Source organism: Macaca nemestrina, chromosome 19 (assembly GCF_043159975.1).
Source record: "Macaca nemestrina isolate mMacNem1 chromosome 19, mMacNem.hap1, whole genome shotgun sequence".
NCBI lineage: Eukaryota > Metazoa > Chordata > Mammalia > Primates > Cercopithecidae > Macaca > Macaca nemestrina.
Window position 1 is genome coordinate 82625422 of NC_092143.1, and position 25382 is coordinate 82650803.

The following is a 25382-nucleotide window of genomic DNA, read 5'->3' on the forward strand; positions in this document are numbered from 1 at the left end:
TGGCATCCAGTAGTCACCTCTAAACCCGAGGTGGGGAGGAGGCCAGAAGCCTTCCCAGAAAGTAGGCCCTTTCCAGCTTCGCCATCTTCATCTCCACCTGACTTTGGCCTCCCATAGACAGCCGAGCCTACTTCCTGGATCTAGCTTGAGTTAAACGGTTTTGCCTCACAAATCTCAAATTCTCAAATCTGTCTGAGCTCACCATGAATTATAAAGCCTTTTATAATTCATGTGACAACTCGTGCCATGAGCTGTGGCTCCTGTCTCCCTTTCTGGCCTCAACTCTTGCCATTTGCCACGGGACCCTACGGTCCAGCCTCCGGCTTCTGGGCCTTGTGTATTCTACTCTCCTCCCAGGAAGATACCTCCAGGACCAGCACGGAGCAGGGCTCTTTGGGTGGAGGAAACTGAACCAGTGCCTGGGATGAAGAAGGCGAGGACGTGTGCAGGAATCACCATAGCTCAGGTAGCCTGAGGCCAGTGCACCTAGGACGGGGAGGGGTCTCCTTTAGTGTCAGCATCTCCTGGAGAGCTGTCCCCACGGCCACAGACGTCCCCGGGGCGCCAGGCCCTGCTCTAAGCTGGGACTCAGCCGACTCAGACAAGGGCCCTGTCCTCTCGCCCCATCTCATCCTGGAGAAGAGTACCCTCTTCTCAGAACAAGCATGTCACTTCCTTGCACTTTAACTTCGTTTGCGGCAGTGCAGGGTACTTTACAAAGCTATAAAGGAGTTTATCCTGGTGCAAAGGGAGACTCTTTTTCCTTACAGGATTTGCTTTAGAAAACTTGTAATCACAAATTCTTTTTGAGATATACGTAAATTTTTTTAAAGCTAAATATTTCCCCCCAGTTTTACAACTCAAGAATGTATTTTCTCAAGGACTTGAGAGTCCTCTCTTTGAAATGTCATCCCCGTCTCCCAGTTCCGTGGGAGGGTAGGAGTCCAGCTACCAGAGAACCCCTGGCTTCAAATTGTAAACCTACCTCCTGTAGTAAAGATATGAAAAATTCATTTTTCCTTTGGATAAAAGCAATTAGCAAACGGAAATGGCCACTGCATTTACTAATGGCCACTCCATCATCAGGCGAATTTAAGATGAATTCTGTGACAAATGGTGCAGTGGAGTCCCCTCCCCGGAGGGCTGTCTCGTTTACCTCGGGAGCATGTGTGGGGTAGGTGGCATCCTCCCGGCTGTTTGATACAGGCTGAGATTTCTGTCATTGCAGCCTATTTGCGGATTGCTTGTGATGCATATCACATGCTGGTTTAATGTTTGTTCAAGACCCAAACTGCAGTGGAGTTTTGAGGGTTGACAGGTTCGTTTTTCATCACACGTCCCCGACAGTAGAAACCGGCGTAGCTGGACAGGGCCTTGGGAGAATTTGGACAGTGGGAATAAAGACGAGCGTCGCCTCCTACGCCCGCCGCATCTGCAGCAAGCGCGCACCGTGAACCTCCGGGTAGCAGCGCAGGTCTCGGGCTGCGCCACAGCCGCGCCCGCAGAGCTATTTTTAGCCGCCGCAGCCTGCCCGGCCACCAGACTGGGTGGGCGGCACCCAAGAGCGCCCCGCCCATAGAGGCCCCGCCCACGCCGCGCCGGGAGCTGCGCGGGCCGCAGCACCCGGCCGGGATCCCAGAGCCCGCGCACTGCGCCGGCGGCAATGAAGATCTGGAGCTCGGAGCACGTGTTCGGGTGAGGCCTGGCTGAAGGCCGCAGTGGGTCCGCCCGGACGCCGGCTCCTGCTCCCGAGCCCGGCTGGAGCGGTCCGGGAAAGGCCGGACCTCACAGCGGGCCTCGCGGAGTCCCCTGCCCTGCGCCGGCCGTTCCCAGACCGCGACCTCGGCGTCCCGGAGAGGGGCACGCGCCCTTCCCCGGGACCGCGGTCTGGGCGAGGCGCTGCGCCCGGTCCGGCCTCTCCCCCGGCGTGCGCAGGGGCTTGGCTGCAGGCAGAGAGGCCCCGCTGGTGGTCCACGACCAGGGCGGGGGCAGCCGGAGCGGGGCGGCCGGAGCGGGGACGGCGGGGGCTGGGGCGGCCGGAGGCGGGGGAGGGGGCGGGGGCCTGGGGCTCGCTGCTCTCCTTTGGGTCGGGAGCCGGGCAGGGGAGAGGCCTGCAAGCTGGCGCCTTTGCTGAGATTGTCATAAATCTTCTGCGCGTTTCACTGAGGGCCCACGGCGGGCTGTGAGCTCTGGAGAAAGCTGAAGGGAAAGAAGGCATTTGGGGGGCCCTGGCCCTGAACTCACTTTTAGGCACGGAAGGCCTCCAAGCCAGCGTGGAAAACCCCGAACTTTAAAAGTGCCCCCCCGGCACACGGATGGAAGTAGAGGTCATTATCTTAAGTGAAGCCAGGCCCAGAAAGACAAGTATCGTGTGTTCTCACTCCTAAGTGGGTGCTTAAGAATGTGTTCACATGGATGTAGAGAGTGAACATCAGACGATGGAGACTCTGAAGGGTGAGCGGGTGGGAACAGGGAGGATAATGAGAAATTGGTTAATGGGTGCAAGGCACCTTCCCGGCTAATGCATACCCTAGGAGCTCTGACTTGATTACTACGAAATCTATGCATGTAACGAAATTGCACGTATACTCCATAAAATTGTGCAAATAAAAAGAAAAAAAAAGTGCCCTCCTAACCTAAGTGGTATCTTAAGTCAGTGATCTATGACACACTGAAATTATTCTTTAATATTTATTTACAGCAATAAAGATTTTTAAATTATCTGATCTCACTTAAGCATTAAGCATTTTATTTTTTGGGGAAAGAAAGTACTGCGTGGAAGGAAATTGTCATCCTTTGACTATTGTTTTATTTTTTTGAGACAGTCTCGCTCTGTCACCCAGGCTGGAGGGTTTTCTTTTTTTTTTGGAAACAAGAGTCTTGCTCTGTAACCCAGGCTGGAGTGCAGTGGCGTGATCTTGGCTCACTGTAACCTCCCCATCTCGGGTTCAAGTGATTTTCCTTCCTCAGACTCCTAAGTAGCAGGGACTACAGGCATGGGCCATTACGCCTGGCTAATTTTTGTATTTTTAGTAGAGATGGGGTTTTGCCATGTTGGCCAGGCTGGTCTCGAACTCCTGACCTCAGGTGATCCACCCACCCCGGCCTCCCAAAGTGCTGGGATTATAGGTGTGAGCCACTGTGCCTGGCCTGACTTTAAACATGTAAAATTATTATAAAAATATATCAAGTGGTTTCAAAACCTCTGAAATTATTTTTCATGAAGTCTTTAGACTTGATGGGATCTACTTTTTTGTATGGCCTGCAGTGTTTCTCAAGTAGGGTTCCTTCAGCAACAAGGATGGGGCATCACTGAGCCGTCTGGATGCCGTGGACACTTAAGTCGTTGCATACCAGGGGTGCCCAAGCGGTTGGGGCTCAGTTTTCTCATGGAATGGCTGGGGTCTGCCCTAGAGGTTTGTTAACTGTCTGTGGACAAGCACAAATGAATAGCCAGCTGTGAAAAATCACAGTTGATGCTTTTGAAAATTGTTGCAGCTGCTAACTCCCATTTATTTTTTAAGGTTTACTGAAGTACACTTTACATACCATAAAATTATACACATTTTAAGTGTATAATTCATTAAGTTTGACTAAGTGAGACCATCACACAGTCCTGTCTTGGAACACTTCCATCCTCCTACAGAGGTGCCCCATGGGCATTAGCTTCCCATTTTACCCCATTTTCACCCCTGCCCCAGGCAACCAGGAATCTGTTTTCTGTTTTATGAATTTGCCTTGTTGGGACGTTGCATGTAAATGTCATCCTGCAATATGGGGTGTTTTATGTCTGGCTGCTTTCATTTCCCATGATCTTGAGGCTCACCATGTGGTAGAGTGTCAGTATTTCATTTCTCCCATCATTCATTTAGTATTCCTGTCACCCCGCCAGGGCCTGGTGCTTAGCAGGTACTCAGAAGGGGTGAGGAATCTCACACGGAGATCAGATGCCCTTCCAGGACGGGGGCAGCTATCCACCAAAGGAATCCTGGTCATCCCTGGAGCTGCTGTGGACTAGGTGCTAATTCTCTGCCATACACTTTTGAACTTAAAAGCAAAGGGCTGTAATGAAGCCTGACAAATGTGGAATGTGGCTGGCTGCGGATGCTGTCATTGGCCTGTGGCTGGACGGGTTTGAATGATGTGGTACCATGAGGTGGCATAGCATCCAAATGACAGTACAAATTGGAAGTCTGGCTTCCTGGCTGGACTTACTGTGTAGCTTTCCCCTTGTTTCATCCATTGAAATCCCTGATTTTTTTTCCTTTGAGGATTATAGACCTTTCTTTTTCTTTCTATATTTAAAAAAAAATGTTTGTTTTACTGTTAGGTGAACATTTGATTGGAAATTAATAAATTTCCTTTTTTTTTTTTTTTTTTGAGACGGAGTCTCGCTCTGTCGCCCAGGCTGGAGTGCAGTGGCCGGATCTCAGCTCACTGCAAGCTCCGCCTCCCGGGTTCACGCCATTCTCCTGCCTCCGCCTCCCGAGTAGCTGGGACTACAGGCGTCCGCCACCTCGGCCGGCTAGTTTTTTGTATTTTTTAGTAGAGACGGGGTTTCACCGTGTTAACCAGGATGGTCTCGATCTCCTGACCTCTGATCCGCCCGTCTCGGCCTCCCAAAGTGCTGGGATTACAGGCTTGAGCCACCGCGCCCGGCCTTTTTTTTTGAGGCAGAATCTTGCCCTGTCGCCCAGACTGGAATGCAGTGGTACGATCTTGGCTCACCGCAACCTCTGCCTCTCGGGTTCAAGCTATTCTTGTGCTTCAGCTTCCCAAGTAGCTGGGACCACAGGCGGGTGCCGCCACGCCGGGTGAATTTTTTGTATTTTTAGTAGAGACGGGGTTTCACCATATTGGCCAGCCTAGTCTTGAACTCCTGACCTCAAGTGATCCACCCACCTTGGCCTCCTGAAGTGCTGGGATTACAGTACTTTTGAAATGAAGACATAATTAGGCACACTTTTGATCTTACCAAGTTTTCTTCCTGTGTCCACTTCGAGAAGAAACTCTGCAGGCCCTGAGATCACTCACAGCAGACAGCAGTGTAAACACCCGGACAAAAGCATCCTGGGGAAAGCCCATGGATTAACATGTGTGTTACCTAGACAGGGGAGAAAGTAGTTTAAATATAATTAAAAACATACGACCGAAGTATAGAAAGGGACATTTAAACATGAACAGGGTTTAAAATGTCTTCCTCCCTTGCTGGGCGCGGTGGCTCACGCCTGTAATCCCAGCACTTTGTGAGGCCGAGGCGGGTCGATCACCTGAGGTCAAGAGTTCGAGACCAGCCTTAACATGGAGAAGCCCCGTCTCTACTAAAAATACAAAATTAGCCGGGTGTGGTGGTGCATGCCTGTAATCCCAGCTACCTGGGAGGCTGAGGCAGCAGAATTGCTTGAACCTGGGAGGCGGAGGTTGCATTGAGCCAAGATGGTGCCATTGCACTCCAGCCTGGGCAACAGGAGCAAAACTCCATCTCAAAAAAAAAAAAAAAAGGGCCAGGCGCAGTGGCTCACGCCTGTAATGCCAGCACTTTGGGAGGCTGAGGCGTGCGGATCACGAGGTCAGGAGTTCAAGACTAGCATGACCAACATGGTGAAATCCTGTCTCTACTAAAAATTCAAAAATTAGCCGGGCATGGTGGCATGCGCCTGTAAACCCAGCTACTCAGGAGGCTGAGGCAGGAGAATTGCTTGAACCCGGGAGGCGGGCGTTGCAGTGAGCCGAGATTGCACCATTGCACTCCAGCCTGGGTGACAGAGCAAGACTCTGTCTCAAAAAAAAAAAAAAGTTTTCCTCCCAGAATTGAATGAGGTTTCAGGCAGACCTATAACAAAATAGTCAATAACAAAGCCTATCACAGATAGATTTCCAGCAGAGTTCAAGGCTGCACACACCTTTGATTCTTACAGCTGCCAGGAATGTCTGGCCATGCCCGTCTTAGGGCAGGACGGGCTTTGGGGCATGGGGAGTCATGCTTAAAGCAGGCTTGCCTTCCAGCCAGGAGCAAGGAAGAGAAATTGAACATTACAGATGAGTTGAAGCCTGCTCTTTCCCCTCCCCACTGCTGTTCCACTGTTTCCCTCCCAGCAGGTAGCCATGAGGATTGAGTTTGGTGGGCATCCTTCTGAGGGAGTCTATGTTCTAGAGGTTCACTTTACTGCATCTGTGTATATGCATGTGTCATTATCACATGTGTCATATTGTCTTCTTTTCTTTCTCTTTTGAAATGGAGTCTCACACTGTCACCCAGGCTGGAGTGCAGTGGCAGGATCTCAGTTCATTGCAACCTCTGTCTCCCAGGTTCAAGCAGTTCTCCTGCCTCAGTCTCCCGAGTAGCTGGGATTACAAGCACCTGCTACCACGCCCAGCTAATTTTTATATTTTTAGTAGAGACAGGGTTTCACCATTTTGGCCAGGCTGGTCTCAAACTCCTGACCTCAAGTGATCCACCCACCTGGGCCTCCCAAAGTGTTGGGATTACAGGCGTGAGCCACCACGCCTAGCCCTATTGTTTTTCGAAAATCCATCCGCATGAGATGTCTATAGATGCCTATGTAAATATATGTAGATATAGATTTTAATAGCTGTATGAATGTGCCACCATTTATTCTTTTTTTTATTGGAGGACATTAAGTTTTCCCCTTATTACAGATCGAACTGCAGTGACCAGCCCTGTGTCTATTTCCCATTCAATCAAGGGCCCACTTAGGCCCATGGATTTCAAGCTCTTCAGCCTCAGGACCTGTTGACTTAGCAAAACCCTAAACAGTTTTGCTTATGTGGGTTATATCTGTCAGGATTTACCATATTAGAAATTAAAAATGAGAAATTGAAAGAGTTAATTCATTAAATTTAACAATAATAAACCTATTATATTAACACAATGTTTCTGAATAAAAAACTATATTTCCAAAAATTAGTGAAAGGAGTGGTGCTGTTTCTTTTCTTTTCTTTTTTTTTTTTGAGACGTAGTCTTACTCTGTCGCCCAGGCTGGAGTGCAGTGGCGCGATCTCAGCTCACTGCAAGCTCCGCCTCCCGGGTTTACGCCATTCTCCTTCCTCAGCCTCCTGAGTAGCTGGGACTACAGGCGCCTGCCATCATGCCTGGCTCATTTTTTGTACTTTTTAGTAGAGACAGGGTTTCACCGTGTGAGCCAGGATGGTCTCCATCTCCTGACCTCGTGATCCGCCCATCTCGGCCTCCCAAAGTGCTGGGATTACAGGCTTGAGCCACTGCGCCCGGCCCATTTTTTGTATTTTTTAGTAGAGACAGGGTTTCACCGTGTTAACCAGGATGGTCTCGATCTCCTGACCTCGTGATCCACCCACTTCGGCCTCCCAAAGTGCTGGGATTACAGGCATGAGCCACCGTGCCTGGCCGCTGTTTCTGTTTTTACTAATATCTACAGTATCTGGCTTAATTGGAGATAACTTGATTCTCATATCTGCTTTTGCAGTCTGTGTTTGGCAATACATAGTTTTGGTTGAAGTGTATGGATAAACCCCAGCCTCACACAAATACGCAGCTGGAAAAGGTGGGCGTATCTTGGTAGTCTTTTTAAGTAATTATGACTATTCTTTCCTGCTATGACAAAACAAACAGTAGCTTGTTAACACTTAGTTGGAACGCAACACCTGAAACTATAATGAATAGAGTATTGAGCTCTGAGGCCTAGGTGGGGGGATCACTTAAGCTCAGGAGTTTGAGACCAGACTGGGCAACATAGTAGGCCCTGCCTCTACAAAAAATACATACAAAAATTAGCCAGGTGTGGTGGCTTGTGCCTGTAGTCCCAGCTGTTCAGGAGGCTGAGGCAGGAGGATTGCTTGACCCCAGGAGTTTGAGACTGCAGTGACAGACCATACCATCTCTTAAAACAACAACCACAACAACAAACCCATTGGCCTGTCCTGTATATAAATGAATCTTTAACCCAAGTATGACTTGGAATGGTTTGGAATATAGGCCTCCACTGAGCGTGTAGCATGGGGCAGTCATCCAGTTCCTGGTAGCAGATAGAAGTTTTCTGAAATTTCAATTATCACTTTATTTATTTTTTTCTAGACAGAGTCTCACTCTGTCACCCAGGCTGGAGTGCAGTGGCATGATCTCAGTTCACGGCAACTTCTGCCTCCCAGATTCAAGCAGTTCACCTGCCTCAGCTTCCCAAATAGCTGGGATTACAGGCGCCTCCCACCACGGCCTGCTAATTTTTGTACTTTTAGTAGAGAAGGGGTTTTGCCATGTTGGCCAGGCTGGTCTCGAACTCCTAACCTCAGGCGATCCACCTGCCTTGGCCTCCCAAAGTGCTGGGATTACAGGCGTGAGCCACCGTGCCTGGCCAAATTATCACTTTAAAGCTCAAATTTTATCTTTGGCAGCAAATGCTATCAGTTGTCTTCCTTGAAGCACAGCCTTACTTTGTTAACATTCAAGAGATCATCTGCCAGATCCCCAAGTCTGAATAAGCAAAGTTTATCTGTTTATTCTTCTTTCTGTTGATTGCTCTTTCAAGAACAAGAGGCAGGCAGTGAGTGGAAAGCAGCAGAGAGACAGGGGCTGTCACTCACAGTGAGCAGGTGCTGGCGCCCCCAGACCCCCCCATAGTCGAGGGACTTGGGCCGCGGCAGCAGAGGTGCTTCTGTTGCACTTCTGTTCCCTCACACAGATTATCAAAGAGAAGAGCACTCAGGGGTCAAGCAGTCATAAAATGAATCACTTGGCCATGTAATGACAGATGTCCCTAAGAGAAACTGGCATTGTTTCCTGAGTGCACAGCAGTGAGGACTGCGGCGGCCACATGCGGTCTGGAGCCCTGCCTCGCTGCTGGGAAGACACTGGCTCTGTGCCTTCATTGCTTTTGCAGAATCGGTACAAATGTCAATACAGCAACAAAGGCCAGTTATTGGCTGGACGCGGGGGCTCATGCCTGTAATCCCAGCACGTTGGGAGGCCGCGGTGGGTGGATCACCCGAGGTCAGGAGTTTGAGACCAGCCTAGTCAACATGATGAAACCCCATCTCTACTAAAAATACAAAAATTAGTTGGGTATGGTGGCTCATGCCTGTAGTCCCAGCTATTCGGGAAGGTGAGGCACAAGAATTGTTTGAACCCGGGAGGTGGAGGTTGCAGTGAGTCAAGATCACGCCCACTGCACTTCAGTCTGGGCAACAGAGTGAGACTCGGTCCTCCCCGCCCCGCCACCACCACCACCAAAAAAGGCCAGTCATGTCTCAGTAGCACTGTGACAACAGTTGTGGCCGGAAAAGGTCTTGGAGCCCCCAGGGTGTTGGCCCACACGCTAGGGAGCAGCTGATGGAGGCCTTGGGTCACTTGGTGGTGGGGTGTAGCAGGCTCTTCATCTTGTTTTTGGCTGCCTACATCTTTTTTCTTCCTTTTTTTTAGAGATGGTCTTGCTCTGTTGCCTAGGCTGGAGTGCAGTAGCGCAATCATGACTTACTGCAGCCTCAAACTCTTTGGCTTAAGTGATCCTCCCATCTCAGGCTCTGGAGTAGCTGGGACTACAGTTGTGTGCCACCATTTGGTGGTTTTTGCCACCAAAAAATACCTTTGGTATTTTTTGTTGACATAGGGATCTTCCTCTGTTGCGCAGGCTGGTCTTGAACTCCTGGTCTCAAGTGAACTTCCTGCCTTGGCCTCCCAAAATGCTGGGGTTACAGGCATAAGCCAACACACCTGGCCTGCCTAAATCTTTTATTTTTGTTTTTGTTTTGAGACAGGGTCTCACTCTGTCGCCTAGGCTGGAGTGCAGTGGTGTGATCTTGGCTCATGGCAACCTCTGTCTCCCAGGGTCAAGCGATTCTCCTGCCTCGGGCTCCTAAGTAGCTGGGACTATAGGCGTGCGCCATCACGCTCAGCTAATTTTTGTATTTTTAGTAGAGATGGGGTTTTACCATGTCGGCCAGACTGTTCTAGAACTCCTGTCTTCAAGTGATCCGCCTGCCTCGGCCTCCCAAAGTGCTGGGATTACAGATGTGAGCCACCGTGCCTGGCCTTAAATCTTTTTAAGACAATTTTTTTACTATGGAAATTTCAGAACTATGCAAACATGGAGGAACTAGAATACTGAGAGCCGGTGCCACCGCCAGGTTAACAGTTACCCTCAGGCAGCCAGTCCAGGGTCTTCTGTGTCCCCAGCCACTGCCCCTTCCCCTGAGTTATTTTAGGCAAATCCCAGACATCTTGTGATTTCCTCCTCCTTCATCTTCCCGACACTGTTGGTGCTTAGAGAGTCCTTTGTTATTCCTTTCCAGTCCCCAGCGCGGAAACCAGCTTCCCTTAGCCCGAAGGCAGACCCACCACACATGTGGCGTGGGTGTCGGAGTGTTTAGGACTCCTGTGTATGGGGAACCATCCATGCTGGGTGGCAGCAGAGGCCTCTTGCCCCTGGGGGACCGGATTCCCCAGAGGTCTCCCTGACAGCAGCAGAGGAGGCTTCTGCCGCCTGGTTGGGGATCCCTGAGTAGGCAGTTCTCTGCTCCTCTTGAAAATCAACTTCAGCACATTCCTCTTCTGCCTAAACCAGGCAGCTGAGAGCCCTGACTGATTTCAGCAGGGGCGGGGTGTCCATTTTCAGCTTCTGGGTAAACTGCTCCCATTAGTGCCTGTGCCAGTTTGTGTCCACCAGCAGCACTTCTGTTTTCCTATTTCCTATACCCTTTCCAGTACTCAGCATTGCCAGACTTGTCTATTTTTGCCCATTGAAAGCGTGTCAGGCTGTTTTTGTTCTGTTTTTGTTGTTGTTGTTGTTGTTGTTTTAGACAGGGATTTGCTCTGTCACCCAGGCTGGAGTGCAGTGGTGCAATCATGGCTTATTGCAGCCTTGACCTCCGGTCTCAGGTGATCCTCCTGCCTCAGCCTCCCAAATAACTATACCACAGGGGCGTGCCACCATGCCTGGTTAATGTTTTATTTTTTGTGGCGATGAGGGGGTCTTACTATATTGCCCAGGCTGGGCTTGAACTCCTGGCATCAAGCAATCTTCCTGCCTCAGCCTCCCCAAGTACTGGGATTTACAGGTATGAGCCACCGTGCCCAGACAAGGCTATTTTCTTTAGCCAAGGTGTGTGCTGTTGACTTGCTGTGCTTAGACTTTATCATTTTAGAGATGTTGAGATATTATGTTTATCATTTTCCTCCATTGTTCTGTTGATATATGTACTAACTTGTGTGGTCATCCTGCTGTAATTACTAAAATTATTTATTATGTGCATATTTTAAGCAGATTGTATTTAGTTTAAATCATCAGCCAGAAAGATGCAAGTTTTTTTTTTTTTTTTTTTTTTTTTGAGTTGGAGCCTTGCTTTGTCGCTCAGACTGGGGTGCAGTGGGGCGGTCTCGGTTCACTGCAACCTCCACCTCCCGGGTTCAAGCAATTCTCCTGCCTCAGCCTCCCAAGTAGCTGGGATTACAGGCACCCGCCACCATGCCTGGCTAATTTTTGTATTTTTCTTAGAGATGGGGTTTCCCCATGTTGGCCAGGCTGGTCTTGAACTCCTAACCTCAAGTCATCTGCCCGCCTCGGCCTCCCACAGTGCTGGGATTACAGGCATGAGCCACTGCACCCAGCCCTAAGATGCAAGAATTTTATATGAAAGAAGCATTATTTGAGATAAGCTTAATGCAAAAGTCTCTCAATGTTTAGATTATTTTGAGCTTAATGTTAGAAGGCATAGCCTATTCTGCTTAAAGTAATGATTTCTATGGGAACAAGTCTAAGGAACTTAACTGAGAAGCCTTCAGATTATTCATTGAGGAGGCTCTCCTGGGAGACTGGGACCCTTTCTGCGTCTCATGTATCTCTAGATTCTCTTTCCTTACATAGATCTGGGGGTCTACCATGTCCCTAACAGTTCTTGCCTAAACCTTAGAGAGACAAAAGGGCTCTGCTCCGACTGAATTCCTAGAGTGATCAGGACCACCCAGTCTTGGCTTCTTCACCCCTTTCTTCTCTTTATGTTGCCAGTGGAATGTGTCAAATTAGTGACACAATTGCATGGTTTGAAAAACTGAACATAAGTGTTCTGTTGTTGAGAGAGGATTCCAGGCCAGGCCCTGACAATTTAGAGGCCACCCAATGTAATAGAAAGAACAGGTTAGGGAGCTGCAAGACCTGGTTCTCATCTGGTCCCTGCTGCTGACTTTCACCTAGGACAAGAGTTTGATGACGGATGAGGGTAAAGTAAATTAATGATCACTCAGTTATATTAAAAAATGACCTCAAATATGGAACAAAAAACTTCAGTATCCTCATCATCTTTCATATTTTATTTGGAGATTTCATTTCTAGAACTTTCTCCTAAGGAAGAATTAGATATGTTGAAGGACTAATGTACATAAATGTTCTCTACTGTTATAATTTATCGTGTAAAAGTGGAAGCAATCGACATAACATAACGCACCATAGAGGACTGGTGAAATACACATAGCCACAAGATGACCTAGCATACAGCCGTTTATAATCCTATTTCTGAAAATGGCTTCAAGATACAGGAAAATGTTTATCAGCAGTTATAAAAAGTGGATGGTAGGGTGGACGCGGTGACTCACGCCTGTAATCCCAGCACTTTGGGAGGCCAAGGCAGGCGGATCACAAGGTCAGAAGATTGAGACCATCCTGGCTAACATGGTGAAACCCCGTCTCTACTAAAAGTAGAAAAAATTAGCCGGGTTTGGTGACGGGCACCTGTAGTCCCAGCTACTTGGGAGGCTGAGGCAGGAGAATGGGGTGAACCCGGGAGGCAGAGCTTGCAGTGAGCCGAGATTGCACCACTGCACTCCAGCCTGGGCGATAGAGCAAAGATATGTGTGCATGTGCATGTATGTGTGTCTGCATGCATATGTGCACACATGTGTGAATGTGATGGTACATATGTGTGTGCACACATCCGGGCTTGCCTCTGGGCTGTGTCTACACATATGCTGGACAGACCTCTCTGGGCACCTCTGAAGAAATAATGATCTTGTCAGAGAATGTTTGTCCTTGCAGGAGGCTCAGAGGCTTCCTGGGAGAGAGCAAGCCCTGAAGAAAGGACGGATTAGGACAATTAGGGCAATGAAGTGACTTGCTAGCAACCCCTCAGCAGTCTGGGGGAAGGTCCATGCTGAACAGGTGTGGTGGCTCCTCTCTTGGCACCCATCAGACGTGTATCTGACCCCTGCAGGTTTCAGGCCTAAACAAGTGCAGAGCTCTGGAAAGCAATGGGTAACTTGCAATCACTCTGATGGCAGGAAATAAAACAAGGGGAGGCTGAGTGTGGTGGCTCATGCCTGTAATTCCAGCACTTTGGAAGGCCAAGGTAGGAGGAGTGCTTGAGGCCTTGAGTTCAACACCAACCTGGCAACATAATGAGATCTAAAAAATTATTTTAAATAAAAAGTTGGGCCAGGCACAGTGGCTCACGCCTGTAATCCTAGCACTTTGGGAGGCTGAGGTGGGCGGATCACGAGGTCAGCAGTTTGAGACAAGCCTGGCCAACATAGTGAAATCCTGTCTCTACCAAAAATACAAAAAAATTAGCTGGGTGTGGTGGTGGGCACCTGTAGTCCCAGCTACTAGAGAGGCTGAGGCAGGAGAACCGCTTGTACCCGGGAGGCGGAGGTTGCAGTGAGCCGATAGAGTGCCATTGCACTCCAGCCTGGGTGACAGAGCAAGACTCTGTCTCAAAAAAAAAAAAGGTTGGCCAGGTGTGGTGGCTTATGCCTGTAATCACAGCACTTTGGGAGTCAGAGGCAGGCGGATCACTTGAGGTCAGGAGTTCCAGACCAGCCTGGCCAACATGGGGAAATCTGCCTCTACTAAAAATACAGGCCGGGCGCTCACGCCTGTAATCCCAGCACTTTGGGAGGCCGAGACGGGCGGATCACTAGGTCAGGAGATCGAGACCATCCTGGCTAACACGGTGAAACCCCGTCTCTACTAAAAAATACAAAAAACTAGCCGGGCGAGGGGGCGGCGCCTGTAGTCCCAGCTACTCGGGAGGCTGAGGCAGGAGAATGGCGGGAACCCGGGAGGCGGAGCTTGCAGTGAGCCGAGATCGCGCCACTGCACTCCAGCCTGGGCGACAGAGCCAGACTCCGTCTCAAAAAAAAAAAAAAAAAAAAAAAACCACAAAAATTAGTCAGGTGTGGTAGCGGGCGCCTGTAATCCCAGCTACTAGGGAGGCTGAGGCAGAAGAATCACTTGAACCCGGGAGGCGGAGGTTGCAGTGAGTCCAGATCACGCCACTGCATTCCAGCCTGGGCGATAGCGCAAGACTCCGTCTCAAAAAAAAAAAAAAAAAAAAGATTAAAAAAGTTATTCAGGTGTGGTGGCACACGCCTGTAGTCCTAGTCCCAGCTACTGGAGGTGGGGCAAGGGGAGGCTGAGGCAGGAGGTTCACTTGAGCCCGGGAGGTTGAGTCTGCAGCGACCCTGATGGCACCACTTCTCTCCTGCCCGCTGGGCGACCGGGTGAGACCCTGTCTCAGACAAACAAAAGCCAAGGGGCTGCCAGGTGCTGAGGTCTGCAGGTGCTGAGCCAGCGGTCGGGAAGGCTCGCGCGACTCCTCCGATTTGTCGGATGAGCCTTTCAGTAAAGTGAGGAGACTAGACGCAGGCCTGGCGGCCGCTTTTGCCTCCCTCCCCCTTACCCTGCGCCCCTGCCCGGCCCGGGGCTTGCTCACCGCCGCCTGTGCTCTCCCCGCAGCCACCCGTGGGACACGGTCATCCAGGCGGCCATGCGCAAGTACCCGAACCCGATGAACCCGAGCGTGCTGGGCGTGGACGTGCTGCAGCGCCGCGTGGACGGCCGCGGCCGCCTGCACAGCCTGCGCCTGCTCAGCACCGAGTGGGGGCTGCCCGGCCTCGTGAGAGCGGTGAGCGGGGCGGGGGCTGCGGCTCCGAGCGCGCCCGAACCCCCCACTCCCGCCCCCGCCCTCCCCCGCGTCCCTCCTCCCCTCCTCGGTCCGTCTGCTGCTCTGGCTGACATCGCGGTGGGAGGGCGGCGGGGGCCTTTCCCGAGATCAGGGGGCTCGGAGTAGGGGGGCAGTGGCAGGGTTTTCTTTGAGATGGGGGGGGCTTGGGGTACGGGGTCGGTGAGGGTGTCTTCTTCGAGATCGGGGGGCGTGGGGTGGGGGATCGGTAGGGGGGTCTTGAGATCAGGGGGTGGTGGGGGGGCTTCCTCAAGATCGGGGGGCGCGGGAGGCTTTGCCAGGCGCCTGGCGTCTGGCATCCCCATCTGCTCTCCCAAAGGGCCCGAGCGTGCTGGATTAGCACCGCCACACACCCCTCCCCTGGCTTAATCGCCTCTAAAACCCAGCGTCCGCAGCAAGCCTCATCCTCGGGCACCGGGGTTAGGCTTCACCATGGTTCAGCCCCCCGCGGCCTCTTCCTCAGAGCCAGGGAGGTCACTGGAAATGCGAATCTGAGCACGGCTCACCCCAACCCGGCGCCCGGATCTCGCCTCCACCTGCGGTCCACACCCTGGCCTGGCCCAGGCCCCTCAGTCAGCCCCGCTCCTGCTGCAGGGTCTGCACCTGCCGCCCCCAGCCCAACACCTCCACCCCAGCACTATGGTGACACCTTCCTCTTTGGGGCTCTGCCCAGACCCCACCCGGCAGAGGGGCCTCCCGGCTCCACTGCCCGCAGCCTGTTGTATTTTGCCGGAAGCATAGTGCTGCCGGACGCTCCACTCTGTTGGAATTCATTTCTTTGCTCAGTGGCTCACCTGCTGGACACAGGGGTTTTGTCTCTGTCCCTTGCTGCATCCCATGATACCATTTCTTGAATAGTGAACTAATTAGTAAATGCAGTGGTATTCGGTGGTGATATGAAATAGAATTTTTAGCGTTCCACTATGCTAGTTTTGCTTTGTTTTTTAGATTTTGGGAACCAGTAGGACTTTGACATACATCCAAGAACATTCTGTGGTGGATCCAGTGGAAAAGAAAATGGAACTTTGTTCCACCAATGTAAGCAATGGCCTCAGATGAGAAAGGGGCTCAGTGTGTCTGGGTGGTGGCGCGTAAGGCCTTCGTTTAATTCTATTTCCAGCCCACCTTTGGCCTAGATGTTGATATTTTTCATAGAAAGGCTGAATTTATTTAGCAGTTTATCTTTTTATTCAAGTATAATAAGTATATAGAAAAATGCACATAATGATGAATTGTCACAAAGAACACACCTCTTAACTAGCAGGCAGGTCAAGCAACAGAATCTGACCGGGCCCTGAGACCCCTTGGGCACCCCCCACAGGATAACCGCTGTCTTGACAACCAGCAGACATTTTTGTTTTTTTAAAGATTGGGTCTTGCCCTGTCACCCACACTGGAGTGCGGTGGTGTGGTCAATAGCTCAATGCAGCCTCACACTCCTGGGTTCAAGTGATCCTCCCGCCTCAGCCTCCCAGATAGCTGGGACCACAGGCACATGCCATCACCCCTGGCTACTTTTTAAAAAATTTTTTTGTAGAGATGGGATCTCGCTGTTGCCCAGGCTGGTCTGGAACTCCTGGTCTCAAGTGATGCCTCCCAACTTGCTTTTTTCTTTTCTTTTTTTTTTTTTTTTTTGAGACAGAGTCTCTCTCACCTAGGCTGGAGTGCAGTGGATCTCAGCTCCCTGCAACCTCCACCTCATGGGTTCAAGCGATTCTCCTGTCTCACCCTCCCAAGTAGCTGGGACTACAGGTGTGCATCACTAACAGGCATTTTTTTTTTTTTTTTCCGAAACGGAGTCTCGCCCTGTCACCCAGGCTGGAGTGCAGTGAAGCGATCTCGGCTCACTGCAACCTCCGCCCCTGGTTTCAAGTGATTGTCCTGCCTCAGCCTCCTGAGTAGCTGAGATTACAGCCGCATGCCACCACACCTGGCTAACTTTTGTATTTTTAGTAGAGATGGGGTTTCACCATGTTAGTCAGGCTGGTCTCGAACTCCTGACCTCGTGATCTGCCTCCCTTGGCCTCCCAGAGTGCTGGGATTATAGGTGTGAGCCACCGCTCCCTGCCCCAACAGGCATTTTTAAAGCTACTTCCCCACTTCATTCCTCTCTCACTTCTCTCAATTAAAAAAATGTATATTGGTCTAATGCAAATGCAAAGAACATGTTGGGGAATATGCATGGGCTAGGAAAATTATTTCATAAAATAATCCTTATTTTCAGCAAATATAGAAATGGGCTATGGTGGGTGAAGTCAGCCATGCCCTCATCTGGCCTCCTTTTCTGTCCCCAGTGCCACGGCTGGCTCTAGCCACCACTCATTTACTGGTTCTGCCAACAGTATCAAGTGCCTGCCAGGTACCCAGCACAGTGCTAGGGATGGGGAATGCAAGGATTAAAAGATATTCCCTCCTGACTGGCTCTGTCATCCCACGGTCGGCAGCTAAACAACCTGTGTAGGTGGCAGCGAGCAGGAGCCCCCCTAAGTGGCTGTGTGAAGGTAGGTGACAGGGAGCCTGGCAGGACTTCTCCAGACACACTGGCAGTGGGTGCCCTTGAGCCTTAGAGAGCCACAAACAGATGGTGTTGGAGACTAAGAGGGGAAGGTGGTGTGGGAGGGAGGAGGCTGGAGAGGGGCAGGGACGAGACCACAGAAGAGGCAGAGGAGCTGGAGGTCGTTGTTGTGGTAAGAAGGCGCTGAGCATTTGTTGCAGGAAGGTGAGGTAGCCAGGGTGTGTGTTGGGAAGAATACCTTGGCAGGCTTGTGAAGAGAGGGTGGGGGGGATGTTGGAACCTAAGCCAGGGAGACCAGTAGTCCAGGCAGGTAATTGTCCAGGTGAGAGGTAACAGAGGCCACCTGGTGTGAGACATGGCGAGTGAGGAACGGGAGGCTCATGGTGCAGCTCCACTCTCTGGTTAGGGCGCCAGGCTGAATGGTGGCCCATCAGGGACAGGTGTGAGAAGAGAGAGGTAAGCTTGCTTTGCACATCCCGAGTATGCAGCCCCTGCACAGCAGGCCCTGGAGTGTCCAGCCTGAAGCTGAAGGTTTGGCCAGCAGCGCTGCAGTGAGGGAGGGGCGACCTGGGCCCAGGGGCAGGCAGGGCTGGTGGGCACAGTGGGTAGGGACAGGGCTGAGGAGCAGGTCATCCAGGCGGCCATATGCAAGTACCCGAACTGGTACCTGGGCAGCTCCCCATCTTCTCAGCATCTTGTGGGAGGCCCAGTGTTTGAAACAAAGTGGAGCTGCTCTGGGTCCCGCAGCTCCCCTGCCCCAACCCGAGGGCCTCAGGAGCTCCTATGAGCTTCTCAGGCGGCCGTGGGAGTAGCCCGCCAGGATGCTTGGTGCTGTCGGCCAGCCACACTCTGCTCAGCTGGGGGCACCTTCTGTAGAAGGCAGTGGGTGCGTCCCTGTGTGCTGAGATGAGGCTCTGAGCCACCTGCAGGATGGAGCCTAGCTCCTTAGTGTACTACCTGGACCTCTGCCAGTGTCCCTGGTCCTGCTGGCTCCTTGTCCCAGGCTGCACAAAATCACAGGAGCCTCAGTTGGGGCCCCCTGGCTATTCCTCACAGCTTATGTATTCTGTTCTCTCTGCTCCCAAAATCAGTATTTACTTACAAAATTCCACCTTATGCTTTCAGAAAATTCAGTTGTATGTAAAAAGGAACAGTTTATGCTCCAGTGAAGTCTGATGGAAAGGAAACGGGTTTTGGAGCAAGCCATGTGCTTGCATCCTGAAGCCATCGCTGGATGACCTGATGACTTGGGGATGCTATTTGCATTTTCTGAGTCTCACATTTCTCGTATAAAAAAGAAAAGAACAAACCTCAGAGAAGTAAGGTTTATGCAACACAGTGACTTGCATAAAATATTGCACATAAAATGACAACAGCTAATCAGAGTTTAATTTGTAATTGATATTATTAGATATTTCTGTAGCATGAAATGCCCATACACGTGAGACTCTTAATAACCTGGCACTCAGTAGGAGAGAGATTTCCTACTAACCATTTGCACTGGGACAGTGAGGCTGGGGGAGGGATTCAGTGAGAGATGACTGAAAAAAATGAGTGTCACTACAGAAAGGTTAATTTGCTTTTCACTGCTTAAACTTTTTAAAACATGGTCTTTTATCAGAAGTGGCGTTTGAAGAAGAGGGTGAATTGGGTTAAACAATGAAGCAATTCTAGGGCTCTGTTGTCCAGTGTGGCAGCCACCAGAAACATGGCTATTTAATTTTAAGCTATTTATGGCCAGCCCGGTGGCTCACGCCTGTAATCCCAGCACTTTGGGAGGCCGAGGCGGGCAGCTCACCTGACTTCTCTGAGGTCAGGAGTTTGAGACCAGCCTGGCCAACATGGCGAAACCCCATCTCTACTATAAATAGATCGCACCATTGCACTCCAGCCTGGGCAACAAGAGTGAAACTCCATCTGAAAAAAAAAAAAAAATTAAGCTAATTAGGATAAAATTAAATTAAAAATTCCATTCCTCAGTCACGTGAGCCACATTTCAGGGGTGCATTAGCTGCATGTGTTTGTGGCTACCACATCAGACAGCATGCATAGGACATTACTGTTACCACAGAAAATTGTTAGCGTGGCTCTAGAGCTCCAGTGTTTACATTGCTTTTGATAGAAAAGGTAGACTGCGGTGGCTCGCGCCTGTAATCCCAGTACTTTGGGAGGCCAAGGCGGGCGGATCACGATGTCAGGAGATCGAGACCATCCTGGCTAACACAGTGAAACCCCGTCTCTACTAAAAATACGGAAAAAAAAATCAGCCGGGTGTGGTGGCGGCGCCTGTAGTCCCAGCTACTCGGGAGGCTGAGGCAGGAGAATGGTGTGAACCCGGGAGGCAGAGCTTGCAGTGAGCCCAGATCGCGCCACTGCACTCCAGCCTGGGCGACAGAGTGACACTCCATCTCAAAAAAAAAAAAAAAAAAAAAAAAGAAAGTATAAATATTCATAGGGAGTTAGTCTGTTTATAGGAAGTGGTACTGGAGGAGAAAAGAACCCTGCAATCTCCATGTGGATTCAGAGTCTGTCCCATCCAGTCATAGGAGACAGTGCTCCGTGGGCTGCCGTGGGTAGGTGAAAAGGTTTCTCTCACTTATATGAACACACAGGACTTTTTGTCCTTTTCTATAATACAACTTCTGATAGTTTTGGCAGCTTGACTGTACCTTGAAGGCCAGAGCCCTGCTCACGTGTGGAGTGGGACATGGGAAGAAGACAGATGACAGTTGCCAGAAGGAACAGCAAAGCCATGGTTTGCTAGGACTTAATGTGGTCGTATCTCCTATGCCTAAAAGTTTCTTCTGTTCTGACCCCACTAAGTGCTAATTTTGGGATGGAAGAGTATGGGCAGGCAGTTTTGGAAGAAATGCAAGAGAAATACAATCTAAACCTTTTTTTCTTTTTAAGATCACACTCACAAATTTGGTGTCAGTTAATGAGAGGTTGGTGTACACACCTCATCCAGAGAACCCAGAAATGTGAGTCATCTCCTGTGGGACTGACACATTGAATGCCAAGGGTAAGGGCAGGGCAGACCCTCGTCTCTCTCAGGGCTGCTCAGCCCCTTTTCTTCTTGCTCTTTTGCAGGACCGTGCTCACACAAGAAGCCATCATTACCGTGAAGGGGATTAGCCTCGGTAGTTATTTGGAAAGTTTAATGGCCAACACGATATCATCCAATGCAAAGAAGGTATGTACCTCAATCCTAGAAGTCCTGCGTGTGCTCTAGTTGTTAAGTGCCAGATTAAGAAGATGACATTTTTAGTCTCATAAGTCTTCCTGGCTGGACATGTTGGCTCATGTCTGTAATCCTAGCACTTTGGGAGGCCAACGCAGGCGGACCGCTTGAGGCCAGGAATTCAAGACCAGCCTGACCAACATGCTGAAACCCCGTCTCTACTAAAAATACAAAAATTAGCTGGGCGTGATGGCACACCTCTATAGTCCCAGCTACTCAGGAGTCTGAGACATGAGAATTGCTTGGAGCCATGAGGTGGAGGTTGCAGTGAGCTGAGCCACCACTGCACTCCAGTCTGGGTAACAGAATGAGACTCTGTCTAAAAAAAAATAATAAAAAATAATAAATAAATAAAATCCAGAGTGCTGGGGCTCTCCATTTGTGCTGAGCTCATAATGCTACAGCATTTCAAAACTCGGGTCAGGAAAGGCTGACCCAGGTCTGAGGGAAGTGCATCTGTGAAAGCCAAGGGAGCCGTAAAGTTACTCTTCTCAGTAGAGAAAGTATGGGGTAAACCTGGAGCGTAAACCCAGCCAAGGCAACTACCACTTTGAAGAGCCCAAATATCATAAGCTCAGTTACCAAAGCAAACTAACCCACAACATCAGAGATACCAGGTGTTAACAGTGTCAGGTAGGCTATTCAGGACTTAAGAGTCGTTTCCTATTTGATGGGCATTACCTGGCTTTGGCTGAACCTGTCCAGCGGTGATGCTTCCGTGGGGCCTGCCGCCGCCTTCACAGCTCTTCTCTGGCAGGATTTGGCAGTGAGCTTTGTAGAGGTGAGAGGAGAAAGGATGGATCCCAGGAGGCCATCCATGGCACTCCCTTTGTGTCTAGGGCATTGGAATGGAGGCAGAGATCGTTCTAGAAGTTCAGGTTGCCCTCCTCTCCAGCAGAGTTGATGGAAAGAGCTTGAATGTTTGGGAGGAAGATGTTCCTCACGTTTAAAGGATGCCACTTGCCAGAGCAGGGCCTTTGCTTTTCACCTGGGCCCACCTGACAAGCTCATGTCTTCCCTTTGTCTGTCCCCCGTGCCCCTCCCTCTTTCTCTTCCCCCCTTTTTGGGGGTCAGAAGTGAGTCTTCATTTCTGGGATCAGTGGGTGATTCCTAAGGCTGTACTTCCCTTTCCAATGTCCTTCCGTGCTTAACTCGCCAACCAGTGGAAAACCATTTATGGCTTGCGTTTAGTCTCATCACCAACAGAAGAGCCTGTCTATCTAATTTTGTGGACTCCAGATGTGAGAAGTAGAGATTTGAGCAGCTTAGCTCAGTTCAGAGGAGGCAGGGCCATGAAGGTCAAAGCGGGAGAGGTTTGTCCATGCTGGAGGAAGGAGCCCGGGTCTCATCCATCGTTTCCAGTGCTTGGTTTAGGGCAGAAGCCCTAAATGTTTGCCAAACAAAATATTATAAGAGGAAGGGAATATTCAGTGAGGCCGCAGCTACCTTAGATCTTTTATGTGAAAAACTTGGGGTAAACTCAGTGAGGACAAATTGGCTTTCCTTTATTTCACTTTATTAGGGGTTGTGTTGAAGGCTTAGGAGAGAATCACTGCTTCCCCTAGCCTGGTGGGGAGAGGTGTTGTGCCTGGAAACAGCGGAGCGGCCTGAGGGCAGGTGCAGGGGATGGGGTTGGGGGTGTGTGGAGGTGTCGCCCTGGGCTTTCCTGGCCTCCTGGGGCAGCCTCAGCACTGGGATTTGGGAGGTGAGGGACAGGACTTGCTGTACTGAGCTAAGCGGGGCGCTGGTTTGCTAACACAGCAGTGATGCTTAGGCACTGTTTTCCTTCCCCTTTCTGAGTTGGAGGAACTGCCTGCCTGTGTGAAGATCACTTGGAAAGGTCACTGCTGTGTCTCCTTGTAACTGCAGCGCTTCCCTTCTGCAGTTTAGCCCGTGGACTTGTCCCTTGCTGTCTGCAGCGCGAGGCGGGAGGGCCCACTCAGTGCTGAAATCTTTCTGTGTTGCAGGGGTGGGCGGCTATCGAGTGGATAATCGAACACTCTGAAAGCGCTGTGAGCTAAGGAGGCCTGCGCCCGTGCTTGTGATAAATGGTGGTGAGTACAGTATTCACTCACCTAGGGGGGCCTTGCAGCCCCTTGTGACCTGTGTGCATGGTGCACATGGCGAGGGGACGCCGGAAATATGCAGCTGCTGGTGGCTCTCCAGCCCAGAGCTCCTTAGTTTTCCACGGTGACACAGAATCACTGGGTTCATCTTTCTATTTCATTCCTTGCTTCGTGGCAGGATCTAGATTCCAAGGCCATTTCCTTTTAGCAGTGAAAGCCTTTTCTGGCATTTCCTTGAGCTTCACAAACATTGCTTGGCGTCCTGGGCCATCAGCGGCTGGACTTCTAATGGCCCTGCCCCGATGACCAGCGGCCACCAGGGCCTGCTCCCTCGGGAGGATGCGCCTCCCACCAGAGGCTGCGCTGCGCTGCTCTGGGCCGCTCGTCCCCATCTGTCCCCATCTGTCCCCTGTGTGTGTGGCTCCAGGGATCCTTAAGAACTTCGTGCTGATTTTGCTCGAGTCACTGAAGCCATGCTTTGCTGTCCTTGAACCCGAGCCAGGGGGCGGCCTTGGGCCTCGCCTCCTTCGTGGCCGTACCCTGGGTTCAGCGCCTGTAGGGCGCTCCCTTGCCTGGCGGCCTGTGTCTGTGTGGTGTGTGGTGTGTGCTGTGTGGTGAGTATATATGTGTGTGTGGTGAGTGCGGTATGTGGAGTGTGCATGGTATGTATATAAGTGTATGTGGTGTGGTGTGTGTATGCCGTGTGTGCGGTGTGCATGTGCTGTGTGTGGCGTGCATGTGCTGTGTGTGGCGTGTTGTATTTGCTGTGTGTACTATGTGTGTTGTATGTATATATGTGGTGTGTGTGTATGCTGTGTGTGATGTGCATAGGTGTGGGGTATGTGTGATGTGTATATATGTGTGTGTGGTATGTGGGGTGTGTGTGGTGTGAAGTGTGTGCTGTGTGTGATGTGTATATGTGTGGTGTGTGCTCTGTGTATGTGATGTGTATATGTGTGTGGTATGTGTCGTGTGTGCATGTTTGTATGATGTGCATATGTGTGATTTGTGTGTGCTGTAATGTGATGTGTATGTGTGGTGCATGTGCATGTGTGTATGCTGTGCATGTGTGTGATGTGTATTGTGTGCTGTGTGTGATGTGTGCATGTCTGTATGATGTGCATATGTGTAATATGTGTGATGTGTATGTGTGTGGTGTGTGCATGTAAGATACGCATGTGTGTGATGTGTGTGTGTGGTGTGTCATGAGTGTGGTTTGTGTCTTGAGTGTGGTGTGTGGTGCACCCTCTCCCCCTCTGCGAGCTGACCCCGGTGTCTCCGCAGATGCTTCCCAGAAGAAAGGAAAGAAGCAGGTGAGGAGGTGAGGAGAGGACGAGCAAGGACCGGACGGAAGAGCGCGTCTGGCTGCGAGGGCGCGCAGGGCCGGGGAGGAGGATCGGGCTGGACTCATCGCGGGTCGCAGGTGACCCCGGGACTGGACGTCCCTCCCCTCATGAGCGTGCAACAGGGAGCAGCCCCAGCCAGCCCCGCCGCCGCCGTCTGCGTGGATGGAGGGCGCGAGGCCTTCGCCCATGTCCCTTAGGGGTGGCGCCCATCACCTTGCCTGCCATGGTGGCCCAGGCCCTTCTCTCCCTGCAGGTGGCCCGTGCCGCCCCCGCCCGCCCGCGCTGTCCTCCACTCAGGCCCGTCCACAGACGCTGGGGGGTGTGCCGCCCTCCGGCCTTTCCCCCACCCTTGCCTTTGCCGCCCTCCGGCCTTTCCCCCACCTTTGCCTTTGCCGCCCTCGGCCTCTCCCCCACCCCCGCCTTTGCTGGCCTCGGGCGGGCTCTCACTGTGGGGCTCACGGGGCCTGGGGCCGTGGCTTTCTTCTTGGCGCCCAAATGCCTTTCCTCGAGTGGCTAAGCCTCTCCTGACGAGGCTCCTCACGCGGGGACAGGGCTGGGGTCCAGGGGTCTCCGGGCCTTTTCTGCAGGCTGTGCCGGCCCCTTCCAGCCTGCCCCTGCCCTGGGGACATCCTGTGCCCAGGCTGGAGGCCCCGCCTCGCTGCTGGCCAGCCTCACCTGCTGGGGCTGGAGGCCTTGGATCCCTCACAGCATCCGAGGTTTGAGTTCCTGTTTTTCTCCTTGCAGGGACAACGCCAAAGTTCTTTTTCCCACCATGTTTAAATCAAAGTTGTTTAAAACAACATTAATTTAAAAAAATATATAAAAGCAACCCATGCTTATGGTTAAAAAAGAAAGTACAGGAGTCTGGAGTCCGTTGGAGGGTAAAGGACTCCCGCGCTGCCAGTGGCTCTTTTTCGCAAAGACTGCCGGAAGTTTTCTGTGCTTATGAAAGTGTGTGTGTGGCCTTTCTCTTCCCTTCCTTTATTAAACACAGATAGGCTCATGCTGGATAAGCCGTTTCGTGTCTGTCTTTTTTCTGCGTTTAAGCAGCGTCATCTTGAGTGGAGCTGCCGGTGCGCGGTCCCTGTGCCGCCTTCCCCGGGACGCAGCGCCCTTGAGCGGCCCCTCTTGCTCCCGCAGCAGCTCTGTAATGTCCCAGTGGGAATGGTCTAGAACTTGTCAACCTGGTGGTTCTGCTCTAGACAGAAACAAGGAAACATGGGATCTGGAAACCGTCTCTGAAGCAGGGTTGGAGCGAAAGGGTCGCACAC

At 51.2% G+C, this 25382-nt stretch overlaps 1 protein-coding gene across 1 annotated transcript; it reads left to right on the forward strand.

Moving 5' to 3' along the window:
- The first annotated feature begins 1591 nt into the window (after positions 1–1591).
- Positions 1592–25124, forward strand: LOC105478923 (PRELI domain containing 3A). The gene is made up of 7 exons (XM_011736654.3): positions 1592–1695; positions 14718–14886; positions 15892–15981; positions 20369–20439; positions 20549–20651; positions 22667–22753; positions 24050–25124. Exons 1-6 carry the CDS (start codon positions 1664–1666, stop codon positions 22718–22720), a joined length of 519 nt encoding a protein of 172 aa, XP_011734956.1. The 5' UTR covers positions 1592–1663; the 3' UTR covers positions 22721–22753; positions 24050–25124.
- The last annotated feature ends 258 nt before the right edge of the window (positions 25125–25382 follow it).